The sequence below is a fragment of the Nyctibius grandis genome, chromosome 3 (genome assembly GCF_013368605.1).
Source record: "Nyctibius grandis isolate bNycGra1 chromosome 3, bNycGra1.pri, whole genome shotgun sequence".
In the NCBI taxonomy this organism is placed as follows: Eukaryota; Metazoa; Chordata; class Aves; order Nyctibiiformes; family Nyctibiidae; genus Nyctibius; species Nyctibius grandis.
The window spans coordinates 81,317,605-81,333,793 of NC_090660.1; the positions used below are offsets into that span (position 1 = coordinate 81,317,605).

Here is a 16,189-nt window from a genome sequence, read left to right on the forward strand (position 1 = left end):
ACTCTGCATATCACACAATGCCAGTTCTCTACTGGTGGATTATTCTTGTACTGTTGTACTATTCATTGTACTACTCTTGAAGAAAACAAAAGTATCAACCCCTTACCTACTTATTTCATCCAAGCACTGTACTTTGTTTTTAATAGTAACAGAGTAACTTCGTATCTTTGAAAAGCCAGTGGCTTTCAGACTGCTTGCCACAGCCCCAAGAAGTTCTCGGTTGCCCTCCTGCTCCTTTTAGCAGAGGAACAAGCAGGACCAGTGGCTATCTCAGACTAAATCCCACTGTCTCTTCTGCCTCTTTTTTGCCCTTTAGTAGTGTTCTTTTACATAGACTCCATTATTTTGAGCTTTAAAACAGCAAGGCATGTTCCACTTCCCTGCTCGAGAAGAGAAAAAAGAAAAAAAGGCAATTGTTCATTTACATACTTCAGAAATAGGAAAAAAATTTAAGAATGGGATTCCTCCTGTTACATAAAACAGTAAGTTAATCTACAAAAACTTTGAAGATGAAAAATATGTTGTAAAAATAAAAAATATCATCCACTCAACACAGTACATAAATTTTCCTGTGTAACAAACTAGACAAACATATTGAAATATTTTAAGTCTTAAAAAGGGGAGAAATTCTTCAAAAAATGACTCAACACTATTAAGGTTAGACTAAACATTATGCCAATGCATTCATTTGCACAAGTTTTTGCAACATGACAATTGTCAATGGCATCCTGGCCTCTATTAGGAATAGTGTAGGCAGCCGGTCTAGGGAAGTGATCGTCCCTCTCTACTCGGCACTGATGAGGCCGCATCTTGACTACTGTGTTCAGTTCTGGGCCCCACACTTCAAGAAAGATGTTGAGGTGTTGGAGCGAGTCCAGAGGAGGGCGACCAAGCTGGTGAAGGGTCTGGAGGGTCTGACCTACGAGGAACGGCTGAGGGAGCTGGGGTTGTTTAGCCTGGAGAAGAGGAGGCGCAGAGGTGACCTTATTGCAGTCTATACCTACCTGAAGGGAGGTTGTAGTGAAGTGGGAGTTGGCCTCTTCTCCCAGGCAACTAGCGATAGGACTAGAGGGCACAGCCTCAAGCTTCGCCAGGGGAGGTTCAGGTTGGACATCAGGAAGAATTTCTTTACAGAAAGGGTTATTAGACATTGGAATGGGCTGCCCAGGGAGGTGTTGGAGTCACCATCTCTGGATGTGTTTAAGAAAAGACTGGACATGGCACTTGGTGCCATGGTCTAGTTGACAGGGTGGTGTAGGGGCGGCGGTTGGACTCGATGATCCCTGAGGTCTCTTCCAACCTGGTTGATTCTGTGATTCTGTGATTCTGTCTGGTGTGTGTATTCGTAGGTATATGTGTGCATGTGAGGTGAACGAAGCAAGAATGCTAAGGGTGTCACTTGCTATTTTAAAGTGGTATTTCACAAATAATCAAACAAAAAACCTACAAATACCAGTACACATCTCAAATATTGCAAGTCACATTCTACAGCCCTTGACATTAAAAAAAAAAAAAAGCCAACAGAATTAATTCAAGTACATTTGGAGTAGGTCCCTTGTGAAGTGAAGCACTGTTGTTTGCACTTTAGCTGCAATGAATGTGGACAGAGCTCCCCCAAAGACACAGAAGTGAGCACGCCTTCCCCAGCCCTGCAAAGTAAGTCTCAGTTGACATACAATGATCCGGGATTTGCCCAACGTTCTGGATGCCTGAACTTGAATGAAAAATGATACTTGAAAAACACTTTGAAGCAAATGACCTAAAATAATCTCTTAAAATGAAAAGTTAGCTTTGCGTAAAGGCAGTCTTTTTGGTATGTAATCGTATCGGGACGACAAGCATGGCACGCCTTCCCAAATTCTGGTCGTCTTGGAGCTAACAATCAAGAAGCCTTTATGTTGTCCTGGTCATCATTCTCACCTGATGTACCCTTTCCCGTGAGCCTCCATCCACCACCCAGAATAACCTAGCGGGTATCACACCTTTGCTGAAATGTACACCGCTTCTTCACAACTTTTGTTCTCTACTTAGCTTTGTTCCTCAAAAGGAGAAGCACTTCCCTCTCCAGGTTTCACATGTTCCTTTGAAAATACCAGCGGAGAAATCTGCCTGCCTGGGTAGTTAAAGTCTGGTGAAATCCCTGTGGTGCTGCAAGTCCCCTATGCTCTCATAGTCATTTTCTCCTGAAAGAGCAGTGTGGTTTGTGTTAGGCACATACAAGGTCCTGTCTTCTTTTTGGCTCACTGACTGGATAGCTTCATAGTCAGGCTCCAGCTCCCCGTTTGGTCTGTCTGCTGATTGAGGCACAGTGGTAGTATTTAGGGTGTTTTCAAAGTCCTTCACACTTGCATAGAGGCCACTGCAAACAGACGGGGACCTCTGAGATGCAATTTCTTGAATACAGGTGTAAGGAGAATCCAGTGCCTTGATGGCCTGTCCCGGCTTACACACCGACGAGTACATGGCTGAGATCTAGAAAAAGGAGATGCTTGCTGAGTATTTAAGCATGGCATAAAGCTTGTGTGCTAGTTTGTACCCCTTCCACCACAAGGATTTCGATTACTTAAGAAAAGACGGGATCTTCTAATAAAAATGTATCCTTTCTTTAAAAAAAGAGGATTTCGTACAAATCCTTTCTTTTCTGGCATGCATTTATAAATGTATTTTCTTTCAAAAAAGAATGCTTTATAAAAGAAATTTATAAATGTAAAAATTCTTCGAACATAAAACCCCTGCAGGCAAATTAGACCCAGGACAGAAGGGAATGCCTTTGTGAGCAGGAGCTCTTACAAGTTTTGCTATGGTCCTGGAGCCAGCTTGGGCTCAATGGGGAGACAGGCGTCAAAGGGATGATCAGGTTTAGCTGCTGTAATGCAGAAGGATCCTGTCTGATCCTTGGGGTTTTAAAAATTATTATTATTTTTAATGGTAGCAGCTACTTTTCTGCTTTTAGAAACACCTCAATAGGAGAGTAGTTATTTGTTGTGTTTATAGGCAGGACCAAGGAATCATCAAGTCATGTGAAAAGAACATTAAAAATCAGGAGATAAATTACCCACACCATTAAATAGCACATAGTCAGTGCCAATCTTGATACGCAAGGTCTGTTCTGTTGACTAAACTCTGCCTACAAAGAGGAGCTGCTTCTCAGTCACTGTGTATCAGAACTTAAGACTAGAGACTGAAACCTCTCAGCTACTATAAAGACAAAAAAGGGAGCCAGAGTCTCACTCCTAGCTCTAAAAATCCCTGCTGAGGAGGTAGTATGCTTAAACAAGCGCATGAAGGTGGCCCTTAATGAAGAGGTGAAGGAGAAGGCCGTGTCCACACATGTCCCTCTGCTCAGGGCTGGCTGGGGCTGGCATCAAGTGCAGGCAGCCACTCTTGACTCCCTCTCCCAGTCCAAGTGGGTACAACCCCTTGCACAGGGCAGACGGCTGAAATTCCCTGCACTGCTTCTCTGGTACCTAATACCTCAATTGCAACACAGCTCTTCTGTTACATTTAAAGTATTTCTCAAGCATGCAAGGCCACTCTGGATTTGTATTAATCCAATTCAAACAGTAGATTGGCATGAAAATGTCCATTATCCTTAAGCAACACTGACTGATGCAGATGAACCAGATCGCTTCTGTTAATTCTGTATTTTTTAATTTTTGTTTAATAAAGACAGACATCCAATTGCAGATGGCAATACTTCTTACTTTTTACTGATTTCAGCCAACAAAACAAAAAAATGGCTTTTCTGCTCATCCATACTTGAACCCTTTCCAGCATTACACTACATGAACTCAGTTCAAGCATCAATTTATTCATTAATGTCTGGGAGTGCTTCTCCCAGCCGAAAGCATTAGCTTGCTCAGCTCATCGCCAAGTTTGTGTTTATTTTTACGTCCGGAGAACATATTTATAAATTGCATGGGTGTACTGGAGATGACCACAAGCAACCTTATATCTGTTTAACTTTTCTGTCTTTGTTTCAATCTCCTCAATTTATTTGACTAACAGAGATTTTAAAGAACAGTTTATGTTCCAGTGCTTTTATTGTGCTTCTGTTTATTTCCCAGAGCCCCAAACACTTTGCATGGGGAAGGTGGAGCATGCTTCAAAAGGCTGCTGTATTATTCTTTTTAAGTAGAGCTCATCATCCAAATCAAGAAGCTGCCCTAACAATCAGCTAATTGTGGCCTCTTGTTATTTTCTGACACCATTTTTAACCTATTGGCCTGATATAGCCAATATGCTAGAATACTTCTGATTTTAGGGATGTGGCAGTACAAACTCTGTGCAGAAACTTCGGCTTTCATTTTCCCTTCAGACAAATTTCACCTTTCTTAGATCCCTCTTAATCATGCAGAGCTTATGCTAATTTCTGCCTGAAAAAAGGTCTCTAGCTAGTTATTGAATTTCGTGCAAAAAACCTACCTCATCTTCTGTAAGAGATGGATCTTCCTCTCGAGACTTGTAAGACATCGAACTAAGCCTCTGTAAAAAAGGAAGAAAGAAAAAAAAGGCTCATTACCAGTCAGCAGTGTGAAACCTATAATAAGACCCTCCCATTACAATCAATACATTATATTTTATGGTCATTTGCTCACTAGTTTCATTTTACACAGCTAATATCCCTAATATCCAGAGTACATCTCTGGAAATAACAGCCCTGAGATTAGTAGAGCTTTTTAATGTATCTGCTCTTGTGCTGACCTGAAAAGTGTAAAAATAATGTAATGGTTAAAATAAACTCTGCTGCACTGTATCCCTGCCTTTACACTTCTAATGAAGCAAGAAAGAGTCTGCAAAGGCTTTTGAACAATTAAAAGTCAGCTGTTGTGACACACTAGTTGGCCTTCCATGTGATTTTCAGAACAATACTCAACTGGCACCTTCCTGATGATTGTTACCCTTCAGTCAGTGGATCTTGGAAGTGCTCAAGGGAGGTGCCGTGTTCTCTGCCCCCACAAAATTCAGCAGCTGTGCGGAGATGCACAGCAGCACAGCCTCACAACAGCTCAGACCACAAACACGGAAAAGACCTGCTGCAACCCACCCTGAGACGGGCAGCTCAGCCCTCAAAGCATCTGGCTGGATCCAGCTCACACAGCAAAGTTACTACAGGATGGAGGACTTGGTTTGGAATCAAGTCTAACTTCAAGCATGTAAAGCATCATGTAGAAATTAGGTCACGAAACATTGGGAGAAAAGCATTTTGCTCTTATGAAAAATGTCTTAGGACCTTTACAGCAACGAAGACCCTGGCTACCTCACAGCGGCCCTGTGATTCCTCCCCCCTGGGGTGAGAAGGCTTTGCTGGACTCCTGCTCCACACTGATTCAGAGGGAGCCTTCCAGCACTGTTTGTAATGGGCTGTATTTTGGAGTTTCACGCAAATTCTCCACCTAAAATACTTCAGACCTCCTCCAGTGCAGACCGAGGTGGAGAAGTAGAGCTATTTTTAGCAGAGGCAATCAAATACCACTTCCAAGCACATACTAGACACACAAGACTTTTTTTATTCCACAGAGGCTCATTACAACAGATTCTTTCCTACTTCCATTTTTCTTGGTGTTTTTACTTCTGGTAAATACCAAGCTTCAACCCCCTGGGGCACTTCTGATGAAGACCCTGACCCAAAGCACACTGAAGTCTGCCTGCTGCTCCCCCGGGGGCTTCCCTCACACCTAACAACTCCCTTGCTTCTTTCTCACTGTCTGGAGAATGCGCTCTTTAACCTGTGGTTTGTTTACTCACCAAAAGAAAAAAAAAAGGACAAGTTAAACGTATTTTGTCCCTTTATTAGATCTGCTTCACTATAGCAGCTCAGTTTAATCTTTCTTATTTGCACGATATTTTTTGTGTTGAGGAGTAAGTACTAATTTCATCCTTACATGTTAAAACAAACGTGCTCGCAAAACTCTTCAGTGAAGTTATTTTCTCTCATCAGTGTGTCTATAAGCACCACATGTCAGGACTCCTACAGTTTCCCACTCAAGTATTGACAAATACCCCAAGGTGCTGGCAATCCTGTTCTCGTTTCCCTGGGACCCAGCGTTCTTTCTTCTAAATGTGAAACCCGTGACACATCAATTTTGAAGGATATTGTCATCTTGGAAACTGAAAAAAATACTTGCTCCAAAACATTTTGTGGCTAGCAATATCATAAATTATGCTTGAAACCTCAACAGCAGCAACACGAACAGCATGTGTCCTTATTTGCCTTCCACTTTCCTTTTGTTCCTCAACAGCACTTGATTTTTTGCTCTTTGGCTCAGCTGCTGCTCGTGACTCAGGCACCAGAACAAGATGACCATTCTCCTCTGGTGCACTGGTAAGAGATGCTTTGCCCATCCTCAGGCTGCGCAAGTCTGAAATCAGATGGCAGCAGCCAGATGTACACCTGGAGAGCATTCCTGCCAGTGCTCGCTCTGGAAAGACCTGGGTGAGAAAGGAGATCTGTAGTTCCTTTTTTTTAATTAAAAAGGAAGAACTAAAGAAAAACTATTCTGCCTCTCCAGTTTTATTAGAAGAACTACAGCCAAGTTTTTCCAGGTGACAGAGGCCTGTAAGAGGCCTCGTGCTATTAAAGGTGTCTTTGTTCACGAAAACCTTCCAAAGGATCTGGCTGGGTCACAGCCAATAACCAATTTAGATAATTAATTTTCACCCATTTATTGCATCTCTGGCTCTTGAAAGGATCCTTTATCCTTTGCATGCTGTTATATACCAGAACGGTCTCTGGCTTGGTCCACCTAACTCTCTCCCAAGTGAGTATGCTGCAGGAACTGGCAGGGGCTGGGGATCACCCTGGCTGCCCTCTTCTACAGGGTGAGACAAACAGCCTGGACACGGGCTGTTCGCTGTCTCTTGGCGGGTACAAGTCTCAGTTACACAAGCAGCCTCCCTGCCTGTCCCTTCTTTGTGCCCTACTACAGCAAAGCCTAATTGTTTTGAGAGAGACTTGCACTCCTTACACCCAACCTCTCTCTTCATCAGGGTTAGGGCAGGTGGTTAAAAAGTTCGGGATACGGATGTCATGCTAAGCAAGGCAGCTAAGTAGCCTCACAAGAAAGGAAGCAAAAAGAGACACCTATGGAGTCTGTTTAAGTAAAAGAGTTATCAGTATAACATACATTTCCATAAACATCTTGGTTTTGGTTGCCACACTGGAAAAAACAGGCATTGCTCTGCATTGTTTGAAGCAGCAAAATAGAGGGAAAAATTATCATCATCACAACAGAAAAACAATCCCGCAACCACCTCCCCACACAGTGCCAACAATAATGACATTTATATATTCCACCAATTACCATTTCCAACTCTGCTGCAGCTGTAGCTCTCAAGGACAGGACAGGCGCACGCTTCGATGCATAATGCATGTACCTAGCAGCGAACGCGGGAATGATGTGATACTGCCGAAGCTTTAACTCGGGATGGCTTTAGCTCTGAATAAATTTTAATTAGACAAACACCTTTTTTCTGGCACTTAGGGGACTGCATGTGTCATCTCTTGATTAATCCTTCAAAACCTGAACCATTTTAATCAATTCCCACTCCTTGCAGTTACTGACACTGTATACACGGTGTGCTGGGGAGCTACAGAGCAGCAAATGCTTTTTCTTTGTATCGGTGCCTGGGAAATACAATGATTTTCTGCAAGTCTTTTCACACCTGGTAGGAAAAATGTCACCGTTACGGAAAGCTGTTTCTCTAAAAGTTTAATTAGAAATTACACAGGGCCTGAATCTGGGAGGGGGGAGTGCTCGTGGATTACTGTTGACAATCACATCTTAATTTTTTACTTAACGAGCTTGCTGTTTGTAAGAATGTGCACTGAAGAGTCCAGATAAACAATTTTTGTATTATGAGTAGTCTTCGGTTTATTCATTTTGACTCTATTGTGCTTTATAGGTTACATGGTTAGTCAGTTATTTAACAAGGCATTTTCCTGCCCTCTGCCTGGATTACTGAAATACTTCAAATAAGAGAACAACCAGAAACAAGTAACAATACCTCAGCTCCGCTATGATTTTTCAGGTAAATATTTACATTAAAATGTCACATCACATCTTAAGGATTTTTTTGAAATTTTCATCAATACCTAATATTATTTGATGACTCAGACACCAAAATTATATTCATCTGCTAAAATCACAGTTCTTTCATTCACAATTAAAAATAAGTTATCTAAACTAGTTCTGAAAAATGCAAATTCAACAGTTTAAGAAAACTCTGTGTAATGATCTGAAAGCATCTTTGAAATTAATTCTGGTGAAAAACTAAAAATGGGAAAATAACTTGTTGACAATGTCATCATTCTGTTTTTCAAGGAGTTCACCACTAACTTGTCTCTAGGCTGGGAGAAAGAATAAGCTGCTGAGAAAACATAACTTTTGGCTGTGATTGCAGCAGGTAGAAATTCATTACTCTGTTTACACATGACATACAGAATTTGACAAATAGAAAAGCCTACAGTTGCTATCTCTCGCTCTTTCTGTCCCTCTCTCCTACAGAGAGACACGAGATGAGTGGCTTCAGGCCGATGCCTAACATTTGCACAGCTCAGTCAAGGCGGCCCAACAAAGGAGGCACATCTAAAGTTACGGCATCCACCAAGAATGCCCCCCCTCTCCTTTTTGTAAATTGAGGTTTCATTAGAAAAAAACAAGGGAGGCATTCTGAACAAGACATAGATGCTGACAGAATACTGGATACCTATTGTAATAGCTTCCACAAGTCTAATACCATTAAACAAGTAAGCAGAGGCCTCCTATGCAATTTCTGGATAATATTTGGGAAAAGCCCTAGGAAGTGCATACTGCAACAATCCAAAATACAGGCTGCAATAGAATGAATACATGCCTATAATGCAAAGACTATAGTGTACATTTTCATATTTTCATATTTTACAGTCTTGCATCACCCTGAATGTTTTTTTCCTTGGCATTTTTTTGTTATTAAAAAAAAACCCCATCCTCTCCCACCCATATGTTCTCTGTCATTTGGCTGTTTGACAAGGACAAGTATTTGCACTATTTACCTTCTCTGGTTTACTTGCTCCTTCTGTCACTTCTTCTTCTTCCGCTTCTTTTTCTTGCACATTCTCATTTTCATCAAGAAGTTTCATGGGTACCGGAGGAGGAAGCTCATCCTCTACATCTGGTGTGTTATCAAGAGGGCTTTCTGAATTAGCACTTTGGCGGCTTTTTTTATTTCGGTCAACAGATGCATATTCTGCTGATTCAATTCTGCACTCAGGAATTGGATTCTGACCTTCAGAAACCATCAGCAAAGCCTTTGATTTGCTGTTACAGCTCCCTTCTATGCTGGCTACTGCTCCAACATCTTTAATTTCCTTCACAGTTTCATACAAGCAGTCTTCAACTATGTTCTCCTGAGAGGAGCTGTCTTTCAAGACTTCATAAGGCCCTTCCATTCCAAGACCTTGATCATTTTCTGCATTTCTAGCTGAGACGATGGTTTCCATGGTGTTAGGAGGAATACTGGGTAGTTCCCGACTCTGGTGACATTTTATAGACTTTCCAAGACTATCTTGTTGATCTAGCAGATCAGAGACAGACATTTGTACTTCTTCATAAGGCTGGATACAGGCAGTTGTACTGTCCTCTGAGAGTACTAGAGAAAATTTAAAGAAGTATTTAAAACAAATGCGTAACTATAAGGTGAGTGCAATTTGGTACTCTCTACATCACTTTGGTTTTGTGTCTCATTGGAAAGGATAAATGATACTAATGCCCAGAAATGTCTAGTGGTCATCATACTTTTTGTTTATCAAAAGGTTTCAGTTACAGAGATTTCTGCACTCTACTGTTAAAGTATCTTTCTCACAACATCTTATATACTCTTTGCACCCCCAAGTCACAGCATTCACAGTAAGAACAGGGGATGGATGGGTAGGTGCAGGTGTGCACGGATGTTCAGCTGTACTCAGTTATACTGAATTCTTACAGACTGCTCAGTAGTCCCAGATGGGGAATGCTGGTGGGAGGTCTTGAACCAAGTGCCTTTAAAAAAAGGCCGCCTTAGATTTCCCTCTTTCCATTTCCCTATCCTTTGGAATCAAAAAGGAAAGCATTCTTGCTTCCTCTCTACCCAGCCCTCACCTTGTTTAACATGCTGGCCAAATTCTTATCTGAATCACACCTCACTCAGCCCTGCCACAGTCAGCCTCACTGCACGCTACACCAGAAGCTCCTCACTGGAAGGCTATGCCATACTTCTTAGTCTCGCAGCACATAATGTAGGTTGACAACCTACTAACGAGCCAGCCATATGCACAAAAGAGAAGACTAGACTTCAGAAAGTAGTGTGAGGCAGAACATGCTATTTAAGTCCCAGAAGAAGGTCACGTCACTGTCACTGGAGGGTATTAGGGACAGAAATCTATGGGACTTCTCATCTTACAGTGCCCATGTATGACATTTGCCTGCATTCAGGGATGTATACACGGGCACATACAAGCATGTCTCAGGTAGCATATGGTATGTAACTTTACGTGACACCATTTCTTTGAAAAAACACTTCTGAATAGCTTTTCTTTTCTTGGTACAGTTCCTATGGTACTCTTTCAGCAAAATCAACCCATTCTTCCATTTCCTTCGGTGTGTTTGACATGATGACGTAAAGCGTTGCCAAAGCAATCAGTACCCTTGATTTTGTGGTTGTGATGCACGTTGCTTTCTCTTGTGCTCAGGGCATGCAGACTCACGCAGTCAGCATCCGCAGGGAGCTGTACCCTGACAGCAAAACTCAGGATAGAACTGGAGGTGTGAGATGGTAATCACTGTCTGAATGGGAGATGGAAGGAGAAGAAAAGGAAAACATCCTTCTCCATTCACTTGGCTCCTGCATACAACTAGGGAAGAATAAATGGAATAGGAGGAAGTGTCCTATTGCATCCTGACTAGGGCTCAAGGTGTCCTAGTCACTACCCAGGACGCCTGCAGACTTCCTGAGGAACTGCAGGAACCAGCCTGGAGAAGCTGGAACACGTTTTCCCCTTCTGGTGCTTGCTCTCAGGGATTTCTGTGCTATGCAGAGCACTGTCACAGGCCCCAGAGAGCACCCATTCCCTTCAGCCTCAGGGGGATAATCAGCAGTAATGAGAGCGCACCCATCCGTGCTCCTGTGGTTATCGGTAGTAACGCAGAAGGGGTTGGCGTAGATAAGGGGTTCGAATAGATAAACACAATGTTCGCAGGTTGGGTAAAGCGAAAACAACCAGCATTTGATGGTGCTGCTTCCATAGCCCTGCCCTTGCTCAAAAGGCTAGCAGAAACAGCAGAAGAAAGAACTATTAACAAAAAGAACGCCTAAAGTATAAATAAGAGATTAAAGCACACTGGTTCCTGTTATTCTGAAGGGTTGTTATGCAGAGTGTAAGCTGAGTAGTATCAGGCAGTCTGCAAACTGTCTACTGGTTGACAGCATGCCTTTTAGTAGCAGCTTTGACAGCTGCATGTGTGGTGTCTCATGGCACAGAGAAATGCTTCCCTTCTTGGGGGTGTTGTGCATTGACTCCCTTGGTGAGCCACACACCTACGTATGCAACAAGCCAATGGATGGGAGCAGCGATTAGCTGCAAAAACAAAGTTTAAGAATTCGTTTGAATACATGACTCTGAGGGGTAAAGATTGAAGAGCTTAGCCTCTGGCTGCACAGTGAAATGAGGAGGTAGGAGATGAGGAGCACAGCCCATGGTGTCAGTGCCTAGTGTGGAGACAACATTTGGCTCCTGGCGGCTCTGAGCTGAGATCAAGTTTATTTTTAGGTGTAGCTGAGTAAAATATTTTCCAGTGATACTCCACTGTGAATCATTTTGAACGTTCAGCAAAGCAAAGACTAAGCAAAAAAAAAAAGGAAGCCTATTTATGCTGCCTGATTTCTAAAATACAAAAATACAAGCGACAGTGTCACACAGCACAGGACTATGATCCAAAGCTGTAGGCCCTGAAGGAGGACCTGAAATATTTCCACAGCCTCCAGGAGTGAAGCTCTGAGGTACAACTATATCTTCTGGTAACATCCCAAGCCCATAGCTGGCCGAAATTAGTGAATGCCGCAGTCTTTGCCTGATGGCCTGATCAATCTGCAGGTGTACCTTGGTGACGCAGAGGAGAACCACTGCACCTTCCCAGTGTTGGCTGGCATGGAGGACTGGGAGCCAGGGTGTAGAGCACGCCTGGCAGGGAAGTGGAGATGCAGCCTAAAATGCCAACATCTCCACGGGATGGGCTACTGACTTCCCAGCAAGGCAAATGTGCTCAATGCGGTTTTTAGCTTGATCATAAGTTTTGTGTGAATTATGTCCTGTGCGAAGAGGACTGACTGCCCTCCAGAGAGCTGCATGCCCAGCCACTGCCCTGGGATACAGCAGCTGACCTGGTGTCAGACCTCCAGAGGTGAGCAGAGGGAAACAGGGTATTCAGACAAATGGCATGACTGTGTGCTTGGAAAGCTGACGGCTAGGAACCTAAGACTTGAGGGATCACCAGTGTGCAGCTAAGGTGGGAGCTATGAGCAAGGGGACAGTGCCACTCGTTCATCCCCCCCGCCTCCAGGGGCTGCGACACTCACCCTCACCGTTGCTGAGTGCCCCATTCTGGTCACTGCTCGGAGGGGGCTCTGTAGCCGAACTGGTGATCGAGTGGCTGAACACCTCCTTGTCAGAAGGCTGCAACACAAATTAGTGAGATCTAATCACTGTTGGATAAGAATAAATGTTTTCATAAATACATAGGCGACGAATTTCTTTCTGATCTTGGGAGCTCTGACTCACAGGTATTATTGGCAGGAGAGTCAAACCATGCCAACTACACTCAAAGATTTAGGTGCCTGTGTTTACAGATGTTAAAACAAACAAATGCAAGTATGTCCAGAGTGATCTCCCTTCCAGCCTTTATGGTAATAGACATTGCCATGGCTTTAACCCATGACAAGACAGCAGCTGACAAAGGGTACACTGCACTTGTGCTGCGAAGGGAGTGAAAGGAAGGCAAAAGATCTGGAGTACAGTGGTGGCAGAAAGAGTGTTGAGAAAGTGCAGATTATCAGCATCTACACAAGTTCTCCTCCTCTTCCTGTTCTTCAACTTCCAAAGTTTCCCTTGTTCAACCATCTCCAAATTCCTGAGCTATTTTCCAATCTGCAGTATTTTGCAAGGAGCCTGGTACAAAGCAACCACAAGACAGACACACGCTGCCAGAAATAAATACTTACCACATTCATCAGATTTTCATGATCTCCATTCTGATGTTTGGCCTTCTTTTCCCTTAATAAAAAAGACGTACGAACTGTTACTACAGATTATGCTAATATTCAAATGCCAATCATTACTAGACCTTACACACCTGTAGGGAACAGAACTATGATTCACAGTAATATTGAAAACAGAATAACTGAAAATTATTACAGGGACAGGTATGACCACTGTGTAAGGTCACCATCGAGGCAGGGTGGTCATAAACATATCTGAAGAGGTACAACATACACACAAACCTTTGTCTCGTTCAGTGTAAGATCACAGTAGCGAGTAAGTGATGATAACCAAAATATTATTACCCTCAATTTCATTACATCTGAAATGGTCAGAGATACATGTGATACATGTTTTGGTGACAGACTACCTGAGGATTTCCTTAAACTGTGTCAGGAAAAGGTGTTTATCCTATGAAGAATTAGAAAAGACCCACAAAATCCAGCCTACTCCCACTCAGGGTGCTGCTAGTTATAATTAATAGTAAGCACCAGCAGTTCACGAAGGCCTACAAATTTCATAGCAGCAGAGGCCTTAATTTTAAAATGAATCCTGCTTCACTGGGTACTTCACAGGAGTCAAGGTATGTATCATGTTTCCAGTTTTTACCATTTTGGAAATAGAGCTCTTATTCTGAAATATTGTAATAAACTGTAAGCTTAAAATAATAATAGTCCTTCCCCTAGACGAAAAGGCAAGTAAAAAGGTGAGAAAATATTGACAATATGAAATCTGTGCTGCTTCTGAAGTCTGCAATGCACCATACTTCCCACATTAGCAACTGTTAAAATTCTGCCTAACTGGGAAATAAGAAAACAGAGCAAGTAAGGCTGCACCAATGCAGAGCAGAGTTGTTAAAGTTTACAAATACTTAATTTCCCCTCTGGAAGTTTTTCTGACTCTGACATTTTAGAAAGAGCAGATTTTCCACATTTCAGTTTTCCATGTCCTCAACCATTTTTGCAGAGTAAGCTAGGAAGAAATTTCACATAATTGCATTTATGCATAAACAACCTGCCCTACAGAATGACCTGAAATAAAAGATATTGCATCCAGACTAGCAACACAAGAATTTAATAAAGAGCATCGCCACATAGCTTCTGACAATATGTATCTGTAACTGCAAAGACATACTCAGTGGTTTGACTCTTGTTTTAAAAACATCTTTCTAGAGATGTTTCAAGGACTGGAGTGTTACAAGACATAACATGGTACCCAAATGCAATGTTTGTGGGCTTAAGGATTTTTAACATAGGTTTTAGACTCTTAAACAAAAAAAACCCCATATTCCTACTATTTTTACACAGGTATCACAGGAAACTCTGATGAATAGGAAGATACTGAGATGTCACCTAAGAGCTTACAAAAGCATTTCTCCTGAATCACAAGAAATTACAGGTTCCAACTTATGCTTTTTAGGGTTTCAACCAACTTCTAGGGTCTGGTCTTGCCCACGATTGTTTTTTGCAATGTAGGCATTAGAGAAATCCTGCTGAAAAACAGGGCCTTCCACTGTAGACACACCTTATGCCAATATAGTGTATTTTACGACTGCACAGCTTCCTCAACGCTCTTAATGCTGAACAGCTGAAAGAACATGCTCCTATAGGCATAAAGGTCCAACACAAAGATTTTGATGCTGTACTGAGTTATGGATAGTTTTTTTCCCCCCATACACTTGGCTGATTGAGCTATGCTGGCAAAATGTAGTGATATGGACCACAGCAGTCCCGCTTCTCATGGTGAAGGGTCTGACCAGTCTGACCTGGTGGGAAGGGCACCGTGGATGAAGCACAGGCTGCCCAGCTCCCCTGTGCAATCAGCAGGGCTCAGCTTACATGTCATGAAGGGGCCTTGAAATGTGAATAAACAAAGTCAGTAGAAGTGCCTGTATTGGTGAAATCGAACACTTCTGGAGAAGAAAATAAGGATGTGAGTATAAGACATTAATTAGTATCACTGTTTGACTCTTACTCATTTTTCCTTGAACAGCAGGATCAATTCCCTAGTCTTCAGGAATGGCCAAAGCAAAGGTGAAATACATAGAAATTGTTTTCCTTTCCTTTTTACGTATACTTTTTTCATCCTGTTTGACCCACCTAATTTTCTCAGTTTCAGGTTAGCGGTGTGATCTGCTAACAGTCAGTGTCTGCCTGTGCTCCAGGCTTCAGCTTAGGAGGACGCACCTAGCAAACACAACAGTGTTTTTCCTTCACAGCAAAAGAAAAAAACATTTTTAGATTTTAGAATGAACAGAGCTGTTCAAATACAGGTTTGCTCTGAAAACAGATTTTGTACTGTACTCTTTTTATTTCTGTACCTCAGTATTTCTTGCTAACTAGTTATTAGTGAAGCTATTTCAATCCCTGCAGTATTTGACTCGAGAACCGTTTCTTCCTGCTAAGCTCCTGAGCCTTACCTGTTGCAGCTGGAGCAGAGGAAGATGAGGAAGGTGAGGAACAAGAGTGTTGTCATGGCTGCCAAACTTCCCCACAGGATGACATGGACCTGCCCACTGCCTAAAAAAACACCCTCTGGCCCCATGGTACTAGCAGGAGCTGGCGTCACTTGGGGATGAAGAGGTTATTCCTTGGAGAAGGCTGGCATCTGTGCTGTGCGCACCTCCTGTGTCTGCAGAAAGCAAAACACCATCAGAGGTTAATATAAATTTTGAAGGTAATGAATCTGACAGCTACAAATCTGTCAGGAGAGATTTTCAAATCCAGATCTTACAAAAAAACAGTTTCAAGGACAAGACAGCCAGCCAAAGAGATTTTCAGCTACGTTTCTGAGGTGACATAGAGCAAACCTTGTCAAATATTAAACCAAGCTGTTACCTATCTACAATCTCAACATGAGTAAAAGGTATTACAGTATCTCTGTACTTGTGTTTTGAGGAAAAAGTTTATAAATCCACTT

General features: G+C 42.4%; 1 protein-coding gene across 1 annotated transcript; it reads right to left on the reverse strand.

Annotated features, from left to right (window-relative positions):
- Positions 1-2,115: 2,115 nt before the first annotated feature.
- PAG1 (phosphoprotein membrane anchor with glycosphingolipid microdomains 1) lies at positions 2,116-15,814 on the reverse strand. The gene is made up of 6 exons (XM_068397038.1): positions 15,690-15,814; positions 13,234-13,285; positions 12,592-12,688; positions 9,035-9,630; positions 4,426-4,485; positions 2,116-2,472 (listed from the first exon to the last, which is right to left on the reverse strand). Exons 1-6 carry the CDS (start codon positions 15,812-15,814, stop codon positions 2,122-2,124), a joined length of 1,281 nt encoding a protein of 426 aa, XP_068253139.1. The 3' UTR covers positions 2,116-2,121.
- Between the last annotated feature and the right edge of the window lie 375 nt (positions 15,815-16,189).